Source organism: Pantherophis guttatus, chromosome 3 (assembly GCF_059756535.1).
Source record: "Pantherophis guttatus breed Tessera chromosome 3, ASM5975653v1, whole genome shotgun sequence".
In the NCBI taxonomy this organism is placed as follows: Eukaryota; Metazoa; Chordata; class Lepidosauria; order Squamata; family Colubridae; genus Pantherophis; species Pantherophis guttatus.
The window spans coordinates 148,721,195-148,741,411 of NC_142065.1; the positions used below are offsets into that span (position 1 = coordinate 148,721,195).

The 20,217-nt window shown below is 44.5% G+C and overlaps 2 protein-coding genes across 3 annotated transcripts in view; one reads left to right on the plus strand and one right to left on the minus strand.

Annotated features, from left to right (window-relative positions):
• NUP153 (nucleoporin 153) overlaps positions 1–8,280 on the plus strand; it is a 38,992-nt gene extending 30,712 nt beyond the window's left edge. The window contains exons 19-22 of one of the 2 annotated variants that reach the window (XM_034429186.3): positions 3,189–3,569; positions 5,549–5,827; positions 6,557–6,710; positions 7,181–8,280. In XM_034429186.3, the coding sequence (XP_034285077.2) occupies positions 3,189–3,569; positions 5,549–5,827; positions 6,557–6,710; positions 7,181–7,265 (899 nt within the window). In that variant the 3' untranslated portion in view covers positions 7,266–8,280. The remainder of the gene's footprint in view (positions 1–3,188; positions 3,570–5,548; positions 5,828–6,556; positions 6,711–7,180) is intronic. The other variant, XM_034429187.3, reaches the window with a different exon arrangement.
• Positions 8,281–11,224: 2,944 nt separating this feature from the next.
• On the minus strand, positions 11,225–12,717 carry LOC148114865 (uncharacterized). Its single transcript, XM_087890748.1, has 2 exons — positions 11,537–12,717; positions 11,225–11,363 (listed from the first exon to the last, which is right to left on the minus strand). The coding sequence occupies exon 1, from the start codon at positions 12,715–12,717 to the stop codon at positions 11,584–11,586; it is 1,134 nt and encodes a 377-aa protein (XP_087746874.1). The 3' UTR covers positions 11,225–11,363; positions 11,537–11,583.
• Between the last annotated feature and the right edge of the window lie 7,500 nt (positions 12,718–20,217).

Consider the following 20,217-nt stretch of genomic DNA (forward strand, 5'->3'; position numbering starts at 1 on the left):
AGACATACAAAATCTAAAAACTGTTTAAAATAATTAAATATTTTGGCCGTAATTAAAACAATTCCAATTTAAAATCAGTTTAAAATTTAACTCAAGCCAGCCCAGCTAGTTGAAATAAATGAGTTTTCAGGGCCCGACGAAAAATCCGGAGGTCTGTTATTGTACGTATCTCTGGGGGGAGGTTGTTCCAGAGGGTGGGCGCCGCCACAGAGAAGGCTCTCCCCCTGGGGGTCGGCAGCCGACATTGTCTGGCGGACGGCACCCTGAGGAGGCCCACTCTGTGAGCGTACTGGCCAGTGGGAGGCTATTGGTGGCAGAAGGCGGTCTCGTAAATACCCCGGCCCTGAGCCATGGAGCGCTTTAAAGATGGTCACCAACACCTTGAAGCGCACCCGGAAGACCACCGGGAGCCAGTGCAGCTCGCGCAGGAGAGGTGTCACATGGGAGCGCCTCGTCGCCCCCATAATCCCCCGTGCGGCTGCGTTCTGGATCAGCTGGAGCCTCCGGGTGGACTCCAGGGGGAGCCCCATGTAGAGAGCGTTGCAGTAGTCCAGGCGGGAAGTGACGAGTGCCTGAGTGACTGTGCGTAGGGAGTCCCGATCTAGAAAGGGGCGCAACTGGCGTATCAGGCGAACCTGATAAAAAGCCCCCCTGGCCACGGCCGTCAAATGATCTTCTAAAGACAGCCGTGCGTCCAGGAGGATGCCCAAGTTACGAGCCCTCTCCGTGGGGGCGAGTGATTCACCCCCAGTAGCCAGCGATGGCATCAGCTGGCTATATCGGGACGCCGGAAGCCACAGCCACTCGGTCTTGGAGGGGTTGAGTTGGAGCCTGTTTCTCCCCATCCAGGCCCGCACGGCCTCCAGGCACTGGGACATCACTTCAAGGGCATCATTGGGGTGGCCTGGGGTGGAGATGTACAGCTGGGTGTCATCAGCGTACTGGTGGAACTCCACCCCGAAGCCACGGATGATCTCACCCAGCAGCTTTACATAAATGTTGAACAGAAGGGGCGAGAGGACCGACCCTTGTGGCACCCCACAAGCAAGGTGCCTCGGGGTCGACCGCTGCCCCCCTGTCAACACAGATTGCGACCGGTCAGAGAGGTAGGAGGAGAACCACCGCAGAACAGTGCCTCCCACCCCCAACCCCGCCAACCGGTGCAACATGATACCATGGTCGATGGTATCAAAAGCCGCTGAGAGGTCTAACAGGACCAGGATAGAGGAGCAACCCCTATCCCGGGCCCTCCAGAGATCATCCACCAATGCGACCAATGCCGTTTCCGTGCTGTGCCCAGACCAGAAGCCGGACTGGAGCGGGTCTAGATAGACAGCTTCATCCAGGTACCGGGGAAGCTGCTGCGCCACCACACTCTCAACAACCTTCGCAACGAAGCGAAGGTTGGAGACTGGACGATAGTTAGCCAAAACAGCCGGATCCAGAGAGGGCTTCTTGAGGAGGGGCCTCACAACCGCTTCTTTCAAAGCGGCCAGCAGGACCCCCTCATTCAAAGAAGCGTTAACAATCTTATGGAGCCAGCCTCGTGTCACCTCCCGGGAAGCCAGTACCAACCAGGAAGGACACGGGTCCAATAAACATGTGGTCGCGTTCAGCCGTCCCAGGACCCTGTCCATGTCCTCGGGAGCCACAGGATCGAACTCCCCCCAGATAACACTCTCAAGACCTGCCTCAGTCATCCCGTCCGGACATATCCAGTCAGAGGCCAGCCCTTCCCGAATCTGAGCGATTTTGTCATACAGATACTGCACAAAATCCTCAGCTCGGCCCTGCAAGGGGTCATCCCGCACTTCCAGATGGAGGAGGGAGCGGGTCACCCTAAACAGGGCAGCCGGGCGATTATCTGATGACGCGATAAGAGCGGCAAAATAGCTAGTTTTCGTCGCTTTTATCGCCACTAGGTAGGTCTTAATATGAGACCTCACCACTGTTCGGTCAGATTCGGAGCGGCTGGTCCTCCAACTACTCTCCAGGCGTCTTTTCCGGCGCTTCATCTCCCTAAGCTCCTCGGAGAACCAAAGAGCTAGGTGAGTTCGGTGCCGGGTCAGAGGCCGCAAAGGCACGACTCGGTCCAAGGCCCCGGCAGCCGCACTATCCCAGGCGGCCACCAGGTCTTCAGCCGAGTCATGAGCCAGAATCTCAGGAAATGGCCCAAGCTCCATCTGGAACCTATCAGGGTCCATCAGGCGCCTGGGGCGGAACCATCTGGTCGGTCCCGCCTCCCTGCGGCGGGGTGCAGCGGTTAGAAAGTCCAGTCGAAGGAGCGAGTGGTCAGACCATGACAAGGGTTCGATGGCTATATCCCCTATATCAAGGCCACTCAACCACTGACCAGAGACAAAAACTAAGTCCAGAGTGTGTCCCCCTGTGTGAATTATTGTATGTGGCTTTGATTAAATTTGCTGTTAGGGAGCATCTGACTACATAGAAGCATTTAAAAAGAGCTGAAAAGGAAATAATATTTCCTTTTCTAATAATACTATGAAGTTGCTAGGGTAGAAGTAATTTGGGAATCTGTAAGTCTTTGCATCTCATTGAATGTATGTGGGAGTAGAATGCATTAAAATGTGTGAAATATAGTTGTGCATAGTGGGAGAGCAATTTAATGATTCAGTCTTTGGAGTTTTGATTATGTCCTGTTGTGTGGATACCACACATCAAAAATAAATGTTTTATAAAGGACATGAAGTGAATAGGTTTTGCTTAAAAGTGGATTTAGCTACCTAGGTCATTGTAATCTCTCACCTCAACATTGCTAGTACAATGAAACATCTGTTGCGTTTTCATGAAAATGCTTGTGTTCTATAATACCAATTTTCTGGTCCTACCTGACTGAAAAACCATGGTTCAAAAAAAAAAAAAAGAGGAGTGCATGTTTTATTAAACCTGACACTAAGAGACAAGTCGACCAAGCATGCAAGTACAGCATGTTTTCAGTATAGTAAACCATGGTTTGGATAGAGATTTTTAAAATTAAACCATATCATTAAGTTACATGATTGCAAAGTACTCTGTATAAAATGCGTTTGGAATTCTTCACTAAATGAGTTCACAAAGAGGTGTATAATCCCTGGTATCCTTTCTTCCTTAGATCCCTTTATCTCTTCACAGCATCAGTAACAATCTTCATTGTTTATTTCTAACTCATAATTTGTTTTACTTTTTAGATCCAGCACCAGCAAAGGAGGCTTTCACCTTCCTGAGCTCTACTTCTTCTAATACTCCTGGGCCAAGTGTTTCTCTTGGTGGCAGCAGTAGCAGCAGCGGCGGTGGCACGATATTTAGCAGTACCACTTCTTCCTCAGCTCCCCCGCCGGCCTTTTTATTTGGACAGGCCAGCAACATTGTGAGCAATTCAGCTTTTGGCAATGCTTCTGATTCAAATACCACACAGTCTTTTGGGTTCGCTCAAGACAGCAAGCCGCCAACAACCACTTCCAGTATAAACACTCCTGTTCCATTCCTGTTTGGTTCAGTCGCCCCCACTAACATCACAGCTAACACTGGCTTCAGTTTCTCAGCACCTACCACAACGGCACCTCCTACAGGTATGCTTGAACATTAGAAAAGTGACCATAAAAGAAACTAGATTTCCAAATAAAAATTGCATGGAGAGTTCTGAGACTGTATTAAAATATGCAAAGGCTGAATTTACAGACTATCTCTGGGATGATTAAATTGTTTTTGGTAACAATTTAAAACTATTAGTGAAAATATTGTAAGTAATCATTGCTTTAGTGTTATATCAGCTTGTTAAATCCTATTGATGACATAAGAATCTACGTAAAAGCTATTACAACAGCATGAGCTATTGCAGTAGCTTTTACATTAATCACATCAGGTTTTAGAAATTATTCTATTTACTCAGCTAGGTTTTTTTCGGCTTCTTTTTTTCTATCTTGCATTATGCCTGTTTCCAACTAGCTGTATGTTCTTTAACAGCATGTTTATTTTTTTCAGTTGCTCTGTTGCACTTACTATCGCTCTGTTGGTCTAATCATAGAAATGAATTACAGTATTACAATAATTAACATATTTATGCATTTTTCAATAATGGATAGAATAATGTTTGGATGAGATATTTGTTGTTTAGCAGATCAGTGAGTTAAATGTGAATGTGAGACTGAAATGTTATATCTTTGTTGACTTTATAAAATCTATGATAAAATGAGTAAGCTTGAATTATGGTATGTTTTAAATGAATATGGAGCTGAAAATTTGTTGCTAAAGGAAAAACTAGCTGTGTACTATGGAAGCAAATGTGCAAGTGTGATTGGACACATAAGGAATTTGTCTCCAGTGCATAAGCTTTCAGTGTACATACAAATCACAAAATCATAGGTCATAAACCATAAGATACAATCAAAAATCCTAAAATACAAACAGCAAGTGATAAATCATAAGATACCAATAGGAGAAGGTAGTAGGAAAGATGAGAAGAGTAGATGAGAAAGATAATAGCAATACAGCCCTATTACAATACATGGGTAAGTATCTTTAGGCAAAAGACAGTGCTGTAAGGTTTAGGTGTTTAGCACAGTGATGACATGGGGGTGGGAAATGTCTTTGTGTCTGGTTGTTTTGGCATGCAATGCTGTATAGCAGTATCCTGAGGGGAGAAGTTGAAACAGTTTATTTTATGTCCAAGTTGTGAGGGATCTATAGATATTTTCTCAGCCCTCTTTCTGGCTCGTGCGCTAGACAGGTCCTCAATGGAAGGCAAGCTGGTTGCAATTGTTGTTGTTTTTTTCCCTGCAGTCCTAACTATTCATTGAAGTCTATAACTGTTCTGTTTGCTGTGCCAAACCAGACAGTTATAGAAGTACAAATGACAAAATCAATTATTCCTCTATAGAACTATATCAGCAGATCTTTGGCCAATTTTGTGTGACAGTATTTAGCAAATGGTTCAACATTGTATTTTATGTAACATTGTATTCAACATTGTAAAAAATGATCCAACATTGAGGATATTTAGTAAATGGTTAAACATTGAGGAAGGGGCATTGTTTAATGTATATTTTAGTAAAACATTTAAAGATGGGGAAATTGAGAAATTGTAAGATGTACAAATGCTGATGGAAAGAAGTAGTTCATTATGAAGAATTAATGTCAAAAATAGAAAACCTGGCTGGGTGTAAGAGTGTGCTAGTTATATGAAACTGAAAGTCGAAGGTGTCAGAAGAAATAGGGTCAAGACTGAATGGATGCTGAATGAATATGGACTGAATTCAAATGTGAATATTCAGGCACGTAAATGAGGTGGTTGAAATTGCAAAACGGAAGGAAGGAAAAATACGAAGAAAAAATGGATACTGTAGGTGAAGAAGAAGGGTGAGGAAAAACAAAGTCATGGCTGGATGATGTCAGACTGTAATGTTAGAGAGATTATTGTCTTCTGCTTTCAATTTGTTTGAATGGTTTGCACCTCTGCCCTTTGCATAACTCTAGAACCTGAAAGGGAATTGTTGATAGGCTTAAATGTATGTGCAGTTCCCATGTTTATTTTGCTCATTTGTTTTTCTAGGCTCCTCTTCTTCCTTTGTGTTTGGCTCTGGATCTTCAGTTTCTACAGCTGGTCCAGCTTTTGGTGCTAGTCAGACACCAACGTTTGGTCAAAGCCAAGCCTCCAATCAGACCAGTACTCCAACCTTTGGATCACTTTCCTCATCTTCATTATTTCCTGCTAGTTCTCTGCCTGCTCCTCCAGCTTTTGGGACTGTTTCAAGTAATGCCCAGCCTTCTGTCTTTGGACAACAAGCTAACCAACCACTTGGTTTTGGTTCAGGTACAGCTCCCAGTACTGGTAAGTTCAAACTACAATTTTCATTCCGTAACTAGTTTATCTTCTTTGAAAAAACTCTATGTTTGGTTTTCAACTTCCATATCCAAAACTCCCAATAGGTGAAGATCAGAGTTAGTATATTTGTTTTAACTTCCAGATGCTACCTTTGTAAGATTTGAGTCAGACATGGTGGCATGTTTCCCTTATATCTGAGTATTTTTGGATGCAAAAATCCTTTTTATTCCTCTCATTATTTCCAGCTGCTTTCTTCATCCATGCATGGCTGAGGCCTCATCCTCTTTGCCCTTGTCTTCTGCATGGTTGCTTCATCCATATGTGGCAATTATTATTAGATCAGTTCAAACTGTAACAATATACAGATTATGAATGCCAAATTTCAGATTATTAGTTTGGAAAAAAATATTTCTATGAGCAAAAGAATGCTGAGTTATATAATGTCAGGACTCTTTGGCAACATTCCTTAAGTTGAACATTAATTCCCTTTGAATGTTCATTTCAGATATATTAAAATCAGAAATGTGATTTACAGCTAGTTTCATATTGACTTCCAACACAAAGTTTTGCAGGAAAGATTTAATTAGATACTGAAGTTCATATAATAAAGATTTATTTGTTGTGATGGAAGTGATGATGTGGAAGATACTAAAAAACATTTTCTGTCAAGAGAGTTAATTATTTCAAGGAAAACATTTTTTGGATATATTATTAAATCCCGGGTTTACTCTTTAGGTCAAGTATTCCAGTTGGGAAGTAGTACTGCTAATTTCAACTTTTCAAGCAGCAGTCCAAGAATATTTACCTTTGGTGCAAGTTCAACTGCACCAGCACAGCCAACAGGTTCTTCGGGATTTGCGTTTTCTCAGGCTTCATCATTTAATTTGGGGTAAGAAAAGGGTTAAAGCAGATTTGCATACTATTAGGTTATTTATTGTATTTGTTTGGCATGGAAATTATTTTCTATGAAATGCTTTTATACCATGGAGAGCAGTAAGCAATGGCTTGAGAAATGAACATGCAATTTGTATGAAATGAATGAAATTAACTTCAACTTTATTATATTTGCTGATATTAGAAATACATTGCTAATGTTATGCTTAGAATATTAGTATTTTAAACTGGTCACATAGAGCCCAAAAGATAAATGCAATTTTTGAAACAGAAAGGTTGAGAATCAGATTCATTATCTGGAAATTATACAATTCATTTAACCTTTAGAAAAGTATTTTTTGGTAAAACAAATGTTTTTATCTATTTTATTTTACAGTATACTTGTTTATGTTTCTTTAGCAGTACTAAAAATTTTAAAATATATTATTCTATGTTCCTTACTCTTGATTTTTCCACCCCCCAAAGCAGGAATAATGGGAAAGGTATAAACTCCACGGGATCTTCAGTGCCTGGTCGGAAGATAAAGACGGCTGTTAGACGTAGAAAATAAAAATATTAATGATTGTTACAGACAGCAACTCTCTTACCACAGTTGGTTGCCCTGCATTGTTCAGTTCCTGAATTGTACCTCATGTTGGGTTTAGCTGAAGCCAGGTCTGCCTAAACTCTGCTCGCTTTTTTCTTCCCATTTAGTTTTTTTAAAAAATAATAAGAAGAATTAGAATTAGAATTGGTGGTAGGGAGGATCTTGAGCAAAACTACTTTAGAATCCAGCAGTTTTTCTTCCCTGACTTGGCATGGTCTGGCTATAGATATAAATATAGCCTGCACAGCGAATGGCTTTATATAATACCTCTGTTTGCACCCACTTTGTGCGCTCTTCTGCGTTTATGGACAGTTCAAAATTGTAATTATATTAGAGAGGGGAGTCTGTATAGAATAGAGAATGTGGATAATGAATTTTCTTTGCCGAGTTTGTGCTGATGTATGTGTGAAGTGAGCGAGTTGTGTGTATAGTGCACTAAAATTTTCTGATAGAGGAAGAATGGTTAAAGAATAGTCCATGCTAAGGACTAGTTAGATCAGTAGTATTTCATTCAATAATTATATGCTCTTTCTATTTTCATTCTTCTTATCACCTGTCTCGCCTTTTCATTATTTTATTATGAAACAAATGTGTAAATACTATTCTGTTTCTCTATGTACTTTGACATAACAAATCTGTGAACTTGAAATTTTAATTTTGTGTGTTACTGCATATTTTTGTTTAGTATTGTCTCAGATTTTATTATGTAAATCTCATTATTCAAAGTTGCCTAAATCCATTAAAGACATTTAAAATTGGGAATTCTTAAAGTAAATTTATTGGCTTTTCTGATCCATTTTTGTTTGGACCAAAAACCAGTATTGTACAAAGTGTTAAGTATATATTTTTATATTTACAGAAATGGACTCTGGTGACTTTGGATAATAAGGAAAAGTTTAATATTAAAGCCATGTTTATTACAGTATAATTAACATGTTAAAACCATGGGATAAATGCCATCAATAAAAATTAAGAAATACACTGGTCTGAATTTTAATGCAGACATACATATTGTCTAAGTCAATCAGTAATGTTTGTATGTTCTCGATAGATTTATGTCTGTGGTGTAAACATGTTTCTGGCATCCCCCCCTCCCCCGAGCCTATACTAGCTCCCCCCTTTGCCAATTTCCATTTCCAGCTAAGCATTTCCTGGGTCTAGAACAACTCACCATGAACAACTTGCCATGGCACAACTCACCGCAAGACAATTCAATGCTGTACTAATCATTTCATTCACTTTTACTTTACATTACTTTTATTATTGGTGACCACGTTTTGGTCAAAATTATTGTAACTCTTGTATTTCTGGATTGACTTTCTTTATTATTGACCACAGCTCTGTTGAAATTAATTTGATTTTTGTATTTGTTCAATTGTCCTGTGGTGAGTTGTCCCACAGCATGTTGGCTGTGGCGAGTTGTCCCATTCCATAGCCATCCAGCCACATGGCTCTATCTAGTGCTTGATAGCACCCCCACCCCTGTTTTTTTCCCCTGTCAGTACTGCGCACTAAGATGTTTTCCAGTCTGTTCTCGCATTGTCCCCCAAGACGCTGGCCCAGATTATTTTTCCCAGCCTAGCCATCTGCTCAACACGCCAAAAACTGCAACTTTATTTTTTTGGTGGGGAGTGGGGGAGAGGTTGTTTGCTCCTTGTGAAAAACAAAACCAAGTTGCTCCTTTAAATAAATAGTGGTTACTGTGATACTGAAAAAAATAAAAAAGTGCTATCATATTGAGTTGTGGCTATACCCACTTTCAGGATATATTCTTTAACAGGCAATTGCAACCAGTGAAGATTGCAAATTCCTGATAATTTGTTTAAATAATACAAAGCAATGTACATTTGTTTTTTTGCTACTGGTATACTTGTAAATAAGGCGCTGCCAAATTTTCTGAGCCAGAGAGTTGAACATAATTAATTACTAATCAGTGGCTAAATCTTATTGTTTAAAGGCTTACAAATAATAGAAATATTAAGTTTTATTTGTTTTGTTTATTAATCAAATTTATATCGCTGACCATCTCACAAAAAGTGATTCTGGGTGGCATACAATAATTGTTGATGCCAAGAACTCAGTAAAATTTAAAACAATGTGGATGATTGGTTAATAAAAGGATTATATTTTTTTTATTTCTACATAAAAGTGTGCACCTATACAGAGTCAGTTATGGAAGATTCTGGAAGTAAGAAGTGGATATTTCATTCTCAGAGTTATTTATTCATTATTTAACAGTTTATTGTATTCCTTCTGTAGACTAAAGGCAGCTTACAAACAGCAAAATACATGAATATACAAAATGCAAAAGGAATAAAGTCAAACTAATTAGCCAGTTAAAGGGCGACCTATGCATTGATGGTTGTCAAATGCCCTCTGGGATATCCAGATTTTTCTGAAGGTCAAGAGGTTCATGGTGCCATATATCTTAGTCGGCAAAGTGTTGGAAAGTGTAGGAGATGCATCATTTGATCTCTTTCCACTTTCACCACCTTGGGTTGGGAATCCTTAGGAAATCTCTCCTAATTTCTTTCCAAGAATTTGGGCTGGCCAAATGTAATTAGGAGAGAGAAGCCTGTAAGGAGTAATATGGGCCTTAAAAGATAATACTCAGGACTTTGAATGGAGCCCGAAACAAATTGGCCACCAGCGTAGTGACGGCAGCATTTACATTTGCTATCACGGGTTAGCAATTAGTCACTGCACTAGGGGCCAGCTGAAACAGGTCCTCTTCAAAGAGACTAGCTTAGAGGGGAAATGGTGAGAACATGCCACTGTTGTCAGAATATCGCAAGTCAAATAGGCCCATGGTTAGCACAGCTGCCCAAATGGGGCCAAGTACATCACCACCCTCCAAGCTTGTCATAACCACCATTCGCTGTTCTAGCAGGAACTGAATCGAGAAGGACACCAACCTGCTATGACCTTACTGAATATGTCTGAGGAGGAAGTAGAGCCAGGGGCATCTTGGGATAATAGTCCCAGTGGGTGATTCCAGCAATATTGACTGGCTGAGGCAGATCCTGCAACCTCTCCCCCCTGCACCTATTGGCAGCCTCTCAGGTCCAGCCACTCAGTCCCAAGCAGAGACATGCTTTAAAGATGCAACAGTAGATAGACTGGCCAAAAAGCAGCCAACAGGAAAGTGGATTCTGATGAGTAATATGGGTGGTGACTCAGCTTGGCTTATTCACTGGCCTTCCCCTGAGAAAAAAACAACTACTCAAGCCCCATCTCTGCGTGTGTTGTGCTTTGAATTCTGGATTCCATCTCACTGCATCATTTGGATTTGTCATGTTTAATGGATTTCTGATTTTGACATGCATCACACCTTTTACTACGCGAATGGTTGGCATCTGTAGATACTCTCTTTGAGCTTGCATCTCATTGGACTGTAGCTGACTGCTATCTTGTTGGCTGGCAGCCAGTAGTGCTGGCACACAAAACAACCCCTCCAAAATAGTGAATTTGATCCTTTAGGGAGAATGTGATATTATCCAGACCTAAAATTGGAGCTGAATAGAGCCTGATCTATTGCCAGCAAACAGCAATTCTATTTTACGGGGATTGTAATCTGAGTTTGTTTAACAAATCTTGGCTGACACAGCCTCTAAGCATCTCATCAACACTTCTGCACCATCTCCTGTCCAGTCTTGGATTATAATCTATCAGTGAATATAATCAGTGCATTGGGAACTCACTCATTCCCTCTCCAAACCATGGATCATCTCTCCCAGCAGTTTTATGTGAAAGTTAATAACCAGAGGGTTAGACTAGCTCAACTGTTTTCTCTGCCTGGCACACCAAGTAGAACTGTCTTCACAGGAACCACCACCACAAAGCTGCCTCTAATCCCCAACCCTTGAAAGTCCAAGAGAAAGGGCGTTGGTCCTACCTGATACGCCCGTTCTCTCCCGCGGGAGGGAACGGCAGGCAGCGCGGGTAAACTCAGTCAGTAGACCAATCAGGACCGGGTCTGCAATGACGTTTAGCCCCGCCCTTCCTGCTGCTCTCTTCAGTTTATCGGCGAGGTAATCACTGCAGACTGTTGCGTGTCTCCTGCTGATAGAAAGGAAAGGTGAGTACGACCCACCCCACCCCGACACCCGAAGGCGCAGCCCCAATAGGGAGGGGGCTGCCTGCCGTTCCCTCCCGCGGGAGAGAACGGGCGTATCAGGTAGGACCAACGCCCTTTCTCCTCCCTGGTTGGGAACGGCAGGCAGCGCGGGACATACCAAAGCTTGATGTCCAACGGGAGGGCAGTACTCGGGCGAGCCGCAGATCAGGAAACATGGACCCGTTGTAGGACCCGTCTGCCGAACGCCGCATCAGCCGACGCGTAGGCATCCAGACGGTAGTGTCTAATAAAAGGTGTCGGGGTAGACCAAGTCGCCGCTTTGCAGACTTCTTCCAAGGACGCTTGAGTAGCCCAAGCCGCGGAGGTGGCTGCACTCCTGGTGGAATGTGCAGTCACCCTGTTGGGGACCGCAAGCGACTGTGACTCATAAGAGAAGGCAATTGTGGCCCGGATCCATCGGCCCAAGGTCGGAGCAGACACCTTGATCCCCATCGTGGTAGGTTGGAACGAGACGAATAAAGCCTCGGTTTTGCGAAAGGAGGCAGAACGAGAAAGGTATATCCGCAAAGCCCTACGGACGTCGAGCTTGTGCCACTGTTCCTCGAGCCGGTGAGACGGGCGAGGGCAAAAATTGGGCAAGGCGACCTCCTGTGATCGATGGTATACAGAATTCACTTTGGGAAGGAACGTGGGGTCCAAACGGAGGACCACCTTGTCGTGATGGAAAACGCATAAGTCTTGTCGGATCGACAAGGCGGCCAGTTCGGAAATGCGACGAGCGGATGTAATCGCCACCAAAAACGAAACTTTAAAGGAGAGAAATTTCAGGGAAGTCGTCCGGAGAGGTTCGAAGGGCGATTGAGTGAGAGAGGACAAGACCTTTGAGAGATCCCAGGTAGGGAAACGGTGAATGACCGGGGGGCTCAAGTTGGAAGCGCCCCGCAGAAATTGGCGGATCAGAGGATCCTTGGTAACAGTTGTCAGAGAAGCACATGCGGAGATGGAAGCCAAGGCCGCTACCTGCCGCCTCAGGGTAGAAGGGGCAAGGCCAGAGTCGAAGCCTTCCTGGAGAAAACCGATGACGTGCTCAACCGAGGGCGAAGTCGGACAAACCTGGCGGGCCGAGCACCATGATGAAAAGGAGCGCCAGGTAGACTCGTAGATACGAGCTGTGGAGGGGCGCCGCGCCGCCTGGATGGTTTTGATGGCGGCAGGGGGGATGTTGGCCCTCGTCAAGAATCCCCGCTCAGTCTCCAGGCGGTTAACTGTAGCCATTGGGGCTCTGGGTGGACCAGAGCCCCCTGCAGAAGGCAAATTCGCTCGTCCGGTATTCGCCATGGACTGGCCGTGGACAGGGAGACCAGGTCCGAAAACCAGGGCCGGCGAGGCCAATGAGGAGCTATGAGGATCAGCTCCGACTTCACCTGTAGGAGTTTCCTGAGGACCCGTGCGATGAGAGGCAGGGGGGGGAAGGCATAAAGAAGCACCCCCCGGGGCCAGGGAGAGCGAAGGGCATCCACCGCCTCTGCTCCTGGTGACGGGAATCTGGAAAGGAAACGAGGGACCTGATGGTTGGAGTGGGAAGCGAACAAGTCAACCTCGGGAAGGCCAAAGCGGTGCGAAAGGTCCAGAAAGAGGTCAGGGTGAAGCTGCCATTCAGAATGGTCCACCCAATTGCGGCTAAGAGAATCAGCCTGAACGTTAGATTTGCCAGAAATGTGAGAAGCCGTCAGAGAGGCCAAGTGAGTCTCGGCCCAGAGGCCGAGTTGTAAGGATTCGTGAAAGAGGGATCTAGAGCGGGTGCCACCCTGCCTGTTAACGTGGGCCTTGGCGGAAACATTATCGGTTAACACAAGAACGTGCTTGCCCTGAAGAAGGGGAAGGAAATGACGTAAGGCGAGAAAAATCGCCCGTAATTCCAGAAAATTAATAGAGGAGTCCTTCTCCGCTTCGGTCCAAAGGCCCTGAACCATATGGGAATCTAAGTGCGCCCCCCAGCCGGAAAGGCTCGCATCAGTCGTAAGAATAGACCGATGAGGTTCTCGAAACAGGGTGCCATTGGCAATAGCCGAAGAAGACCACCATTTTAGAGAGTCCAAAACCTTCGAAGGAAGGGAGACTTTGCGCAACGAGGAAACAGATAGAGAACGCTGAAAGGGAAGAAGGAACCATTGGAGGCGCCTGCTATGTAAGCGGGACCAGGGGACGATGTCGAAGGAGGACACCATTTTCCCCAGAAGACGGGAGAGAGCAAGAACAGACATGGGCCGGCCGTCCAGACATTGAGAAGCCAGGTCAGATAAGCTGACCTGACGCGACGGGGAAAGAAACACCATGGATGACACCGTGTCGATGACAGCCCCTAAATGCTGGAGACGGGTCGAAGGCGTTAGAGAACTCTTGGCCCAATTGATTAGGAAACCATGAGCTTGAAATAAACGGATAGAAGTAGAGACATCCTGCTGAGCCCCGGGAAGGGAGGAGGAAAGGATGAGAATGTCATCCAAGTAAAATAAAATACGAATGGGAAGGGACCGAATATGAGCGACAAGGGCCGCCATCAATTTAGTGAAGACTCTGGGCGCAGAGGAAAGGCCGAAAGGGAGAGCCCTATATTGATAGTGAGAGCCCCTAAAGTAAAAACGGAGAAATTTACGGTGGGGTGGAAAAATGGGGACATGCAAATAGGCCTCGGTCAGGTCGACCGAGGCAAGGAAATCACCTTCACGAATGCACTCCAAGATGGTGTGAAGGGAGTGCATTTTGAACCGGCGGTATTTTATGAACCGGTTCAAAGATTTCAGGTCCAGTATGGCCCGCCAGCCCCCCGAGGATTTGGGGACAAGAAAGAGGCGAGAGTAAAAACCGGACCTGCGTTCTGATGGAGGAACGGGCTCGATGGCTTTAATTTTAAGAAGGTGAGCAACAGCAGCCTCCATACGGGCACGGGAAGGAGGATCGCGAGAGAGAGAACAGGGGACGAAAACCCGAGGAGGAGGTGAACTAAACTCCAAACGAAGACCCTCCCGAACAGTAGAACAAACCCAAAGATCAGAGGTAGTGGCGTCCCAGGAACTGGAAAAAAAGGAAAGACGGCCCCCTACCAAGTAGTCTGGAATTCCTCTAACGAGATTTGCGGAAGGGGCGGCCTCTGCCGCCGCGGGGAAACCGTCTCGGGGGGAATCTGGGATGGGATCTGACCTGAAAGTCCTGGTTCTGCATCCCTCTGGAGGGGAAGCTGCGAGAGGAGCGGGTGTAGGAGGTGCCGCTGTCAGATGGACGAAAGGACTGGGCCCGATAATAAGGCTGTTGACGAAAATCCGATCTACGGGAAACAACTGGAAAAATTTTCTTGTGATCCCTGGTTTCCACCAAAATAGGGTCGAGGGCGGAGCCAAAGAGGGACCTACCCTCGTAAGGAGAAGCTGCCAGACGCCATTTACTCCTGGCATCAGCCTGCCAATGGCGGAGCCAGAGGAGCCTCCTGGAGGAGATGGAAGACCCCATGGCCTTGGCTGAAAAGCGAGCCGTGTTGAGGGTGGCGTCAGCCGAAAATTCCATTGCGGCCAGAATTTTATTAATGTCTTGGTGGGAGCGTGTGTCAGAGGCCGGGAGGCGGTCCTGCAGCTGCTTCAACCACAAAATGGATGCCCTGTTGAAGAATGATGCCGCCGAAGCGGTTCTTACCGCCCATGCAGAAGCTTGATGATTTTTGATCAGAGTCCGCTCGGCACGTTTATCCTCAGGACGCAATGACTCCTCAGGAGGGCCAGCAAGATGGGAAGAGGAGGTTAAGGCCACAACAGGAGCATCCACAACCGGCACCTGCAACAAGTCAGAAAAGTCAGTAGGAATAGCATAGAGCTTTTTGTCCTGAGAATTGGGCAAGGGGCCAGTGCCCGGAGAGGCCCATTGTCTCTTTACCACATCCGTGAATAATTTCGGTGCAGGCAAGGTATCCACTCTGCTAGGTTGTTCTGAAAAGAGAGAAGCAGATGGGTCATCAGAGGAGGAAGCCGCTCCCTGGGAAGTGGGAGCAGGCAACATTTTGGTGACAGATAGGGCCTTAAAGAGCAAGGAGCGGAATAGGTGGGGTTTGAAAAGGCCAACGAAAGCTGGTTGATCGGGCTCCAGACCCTCATCATCAGACCATTCTTGGTCCAGGGCAAGGTCCTCAGCGGACAGAGAGGCCTGGCTAGCAGAAGCTGGAGAGCAAGGTCTGTCCAGGTGGGGAGAAGCTGCTCCCCTGTGGGAAAAACCACTGACTTGACTGGCGTAGTCTGCCACCTCCGATTCCGCACGCTGGTTGAGGCCCTCAGAGATCCCCTGGCGTATAGCTGATGATATAAGAGAAGCCAGGGCAGGAGAAATAGAAGAAGGCAAGGATTCCAAGGTAGCAGGGAGGGGAGGTGGTGGAAGGACAGAAGATGGGGGGGGAGGGGGGGCTGGCAGACAGAAGAAACAGCAGGTAATGGAGCTTGAATGGTGGATTCATGAGAGAGACCCTCCTGGGGTAGGGTGGCAAACAGAATGGCCGCTGCACTGGAAGAGGGAGAAGCCCCCATTTCAAGGCGATCCGGTGAAAGGGAAGATCTGTGCGTGGCCTGGGGTTGAACATGAATAAGGGCAGCCTGGGAATTAGCATCCAGAGTAGAGGCCTGAGGGGGTTGAACAACAATCTCCTTGGCGGCCTGCAGCTGCGCTTTCTGAACGGCCCGTTCCAACGCCCTGTGCCTACGCTGTTCATCCTTCTTAAGCTGAGATGATTTATGGGGCTTTTTATGGCTCTTCTGAAGCCCTGAATTGCCCTCCCCAGGATCGCTGTTATGGCGCTTCCTTGAATTACTAGGGACAGTCCCACGGCCAGCTCTGGATGAACGGGAGTCCGCCATCTTGCAAATCAAGTTTTGGCGCGAAGGAGAAAATGGAGGGAAGGCCCCAGTACTCACTGCGCACCACACACGACAAATCAGCGAAATTCGAAGCGCCAGGAGGCTCGCCAAAAGCTGCTAAGCAAAGGCTTGATAAATAGCAGCGAAAACGTCAGCAAGGGCGAGAGGGGGCGAGCGCGTTGCAGGACAGGGCTCCGGAGCGAACTCGTGGGCCCAGCCTGATAAGGAGCCAGCCGGCAACCTGATTGACGCTAGGAGCCGTCCAGGGAACAGGAGGAGATTCCAAGCCGAAAGGCCTCTCGATCGCCCAGATAGCTCTTAAAAGAGCTGTTTGTTTGTTTTACTCTTTTTTTTTTTTTTTTTTTTATTGTGAAGAACAGCAGGAGACTAAACCGTCCAGGTCGACCGAGTCGATAAACTGGAGAGAGCAGCAGGAAGGGCGGGGCTAAACGTCATTGCAGACCCGGTCCTGATTGGTCTACTGACTGAGTTTACCCGCGCTGCCTGCCGTTCCCAACCAGGGAGGAGAATACTGTGATTAAACAAGATCTGATCTGTCCTTCAAGATCTCAACAAACTAATGCATCAGTTGCAGCTTTTTCTATTGGAAAAAAGTCTAAATCAAGCAGCTCTTCATACAGTTCCTCAATATCTGAGTCCCTCATGCCTTGACTATTTCAATGCACTCGATATAGGGTTGCCTTTGAAGACCACCCAGAAACTTCAACTGGTACAGAAAGCAGCAGTATGTCCATGTAACCCATCTGCTTCACAAGCTGCACTGGTTGCCCATTTGTTCCTGAGTGTGATTGAAGATGCTGGTTGTTCAAGCCCAAAATAGTATAGGGCCTGGTTATTTGAGGAACTGCCTGTCTGGTAGTATCTGAGTAGATTTAACAGGGTTGGTTAAATGAAACAAAGTTATCTATGTCCCTTCCCTTCAAGAGAGCCTTCCCTCTGGAATGAGATTGCCTCCCAAGATCTATATGGCTGAAGACCTAATTTTTTTGCCCAGGCCTTTGGTGAAGATGAATGATATCTCCTCTGGATTGGGTGGATTCTTTCATTCCTGTAAAGATCTTTGTTTATCCCAATCTTTTTTTGTTAATTTTTGTATATATGTTTCATTTTTAATGTTTATTTGTGAACTGCTCAGTCAGGCAGCATATAAATATTAATAAAACAAAAATTGTCCATGCCCTGAACTGAAACTCAACTAAAAAAAGTCCCATTTCCTCTAGGATCTAGGATCCTCTATAATTAAATCCCTGCCACCTTTTTCAAAACCTAAGAAGTTGGCAATTGGCCAGCATTTATCTAAGATAGACAATGCATGTAGAAAAGAAGTTCACCACTGCCTATTACAAGCCAGTTGGTATCACCCCCATCGTTCAGAGGTGTTTTCTCAAGCACACAAATTGGGCTGATAAAGCATGAATCCAGCTCACAGGTGACAAAATATGCCACAGTCGGTTCTGTCTATAGCTGTTGCCCAACTCATTTTACTAAGCCGCTTCCCGTGTAGTATCCAATTCTGAACAAGTAGACCATTTTTTCTGTAAAGAATTTTACCAACGTGTCACTTGTTATTACACATGCCTGCAGGATAATCTCCATATTTTTTTTTCCTTTCTTAAAGGGAACAGGTAATCTTTAACAAAACCACTGGATAAGCATGCAGATATATTAAACACAGAAATGTGAGCATACTTTGCTGCTATAGGTTGTCCTCATTTATCAATCACAATTGGAAAAGGCAACTCTTATTAATTTCTGTGGTCGCTAGGTGGAAAACCACATGATCATGACAAGCTTACATAACTTCCCATCCTGTCATTAAGAAAATCACCAGTGAGAATCAGCACCAAATTACAAGTCCTCATTTCTCTGGATCGACTAACTAACCACCTCTCATCGCATCTCCCACAGTTCATGGACGTGGAAATATAACCACACCACACCACATTTGATCTCAAAGCTCCACGACCCACCTTTTATATTCCACTTAGAGCAATTAGCCCTCTCAATAAATTCCAACCCTATGGAGGAAAAGTCTGGAACCTACCACTACAGCTCACATCCATTCCACTCTCATTCCAACAATCCTCACCTCAACCACTTTCTCCCTAAGGTCCTAGTGCAATGGGAAATCAATTACTCTATGCTGTACTTTTTTTGCTGGTGAAACATTTCACTTCTCATCTCTTCAAGGCCCCAGAGGATTGTGACCTTAATGGATAATTCATCTGACATTTTAGTTTGATTCCATTTTGTCCATTTGCTCTTTATAATGCTGTTGTTTTGTGGCTGTTGCTATAGTGATTTGAATAAGTATAATACTTGGGACTTGCTTTCGACAAATTGGTACTGCTGCCAGATGGGCATTCTGCAAAGCAGTGTTTCTGCTTGTCTTTTTATGGTACATTTGTGTCAGTCTTGTTTCCTGGCAACTGCCTGGACCAGTCCCTGCTGTTTTCTTGGCAAGATTTTTCAGAAATGGCTAACCATTGTCCGTTCCCTAGGTTGAGAGAGACAGTGACTGGCTTAAGGTCACCTCACCCCACCCCGCCCCCTCACTCCCTGGCTTTGTATTTAAGGCAGATTAGAATTCATCGTCTCCCAGGTTCTAGCCTGATGCCTTAATTACTACACCTAACTATCTCTCATTTTTTGCCATCTACTACATCACAAATTTAGAGTTAATTTTTTTAAGAGACGTATACAAGAAATATAACAAGGCACATGAATATAAAAGTGAACCTTTATTCAAGCCAACTTGTTAATACAAGAGAGATATCTTTTAGAAGAGAGATTTTATAGTAAAGTCTTCCAAAATCTTCTATAATTTTCTATAATTAAAAGCCAACTTCAAAAAAGGAAAATAGAAATATCCAGTTGATGTATTAAATGAGCAAATTGACATGGTGTTTGAATATAGATGCTTTTCTTTAAAAATAACACTTGCAACTGTATACTTATGAAGGAAATACATTTTTCACAAAGCTGTAATTGTAGAACAATCTGTGATGGGTTTCGTTTAATACATTCAAATGAAATTGTCTTGGTTCTCCCAACTATTTGATTCAGGTTTATGAATGTATTCATACTAGGCAATATATACAGGAAATATTGCAGTATAATGCCAAAAATGAGGGCAATAAGTAATACTGTAATGTTGTAAGGCCCCAAGAACTATATTGTGGATTTATTTCTGAAGAGTTTCCTTTATTGTTTTTCACCTATAAACAGAATCTTGCCAGGCTAAAGCAACTCTTTGCATAATTATAGATATACTGTGTGAAGTGCTAGAGAAAAGTCATTTTAACCCTCCTCCTTCCAAGCTCCACTGCTTCTTTGCCCTCTGGAAAGCAGCCCCTCCTTCCTGGAAATCCAGTCCATCATAAATGTCAAATTTGAACTTTAATTGCTATCTTAGTTGACCTCTATGCTAGTGACAAAATTACTAGTGTTAATCATTATCACAAAGCTGAGTAATCAAAGGGTTAGTTTAATCTTTTCTCTACAGTGATTATGCTTGGAAAGACATAGTAAGCCATAAAACACCTACTAAACAGGTCTTGCTAAATTTGTAGAAATGTGGCACTGGGTAGCAAGGCACAAACTACGCTTTTTAAATAATAACAGATAGCAGAGACAGCGGAAGCATAAAGGCAGGCTAAATCCATTCATAACCTGATGTTTTCTTCCATTCACTAGAACAGGGATTTAATATTTTCTTTCACCTGTTTATTTCTCTGGGATATAGTCCAAGTAACACATTAAGACATGATGCAACTGCAATTAGTGTTAATAGGGAGCTTAGACCATTCCATGCCTTGAATTATGATTCATAGGGAGTCACAAAGTTCCTTAGATAGAGTTGCATCCTATTTATTTTAAGCTGACTTACTCTAATCATGGTGCCATCTCAACTCTTCTAGCCGCT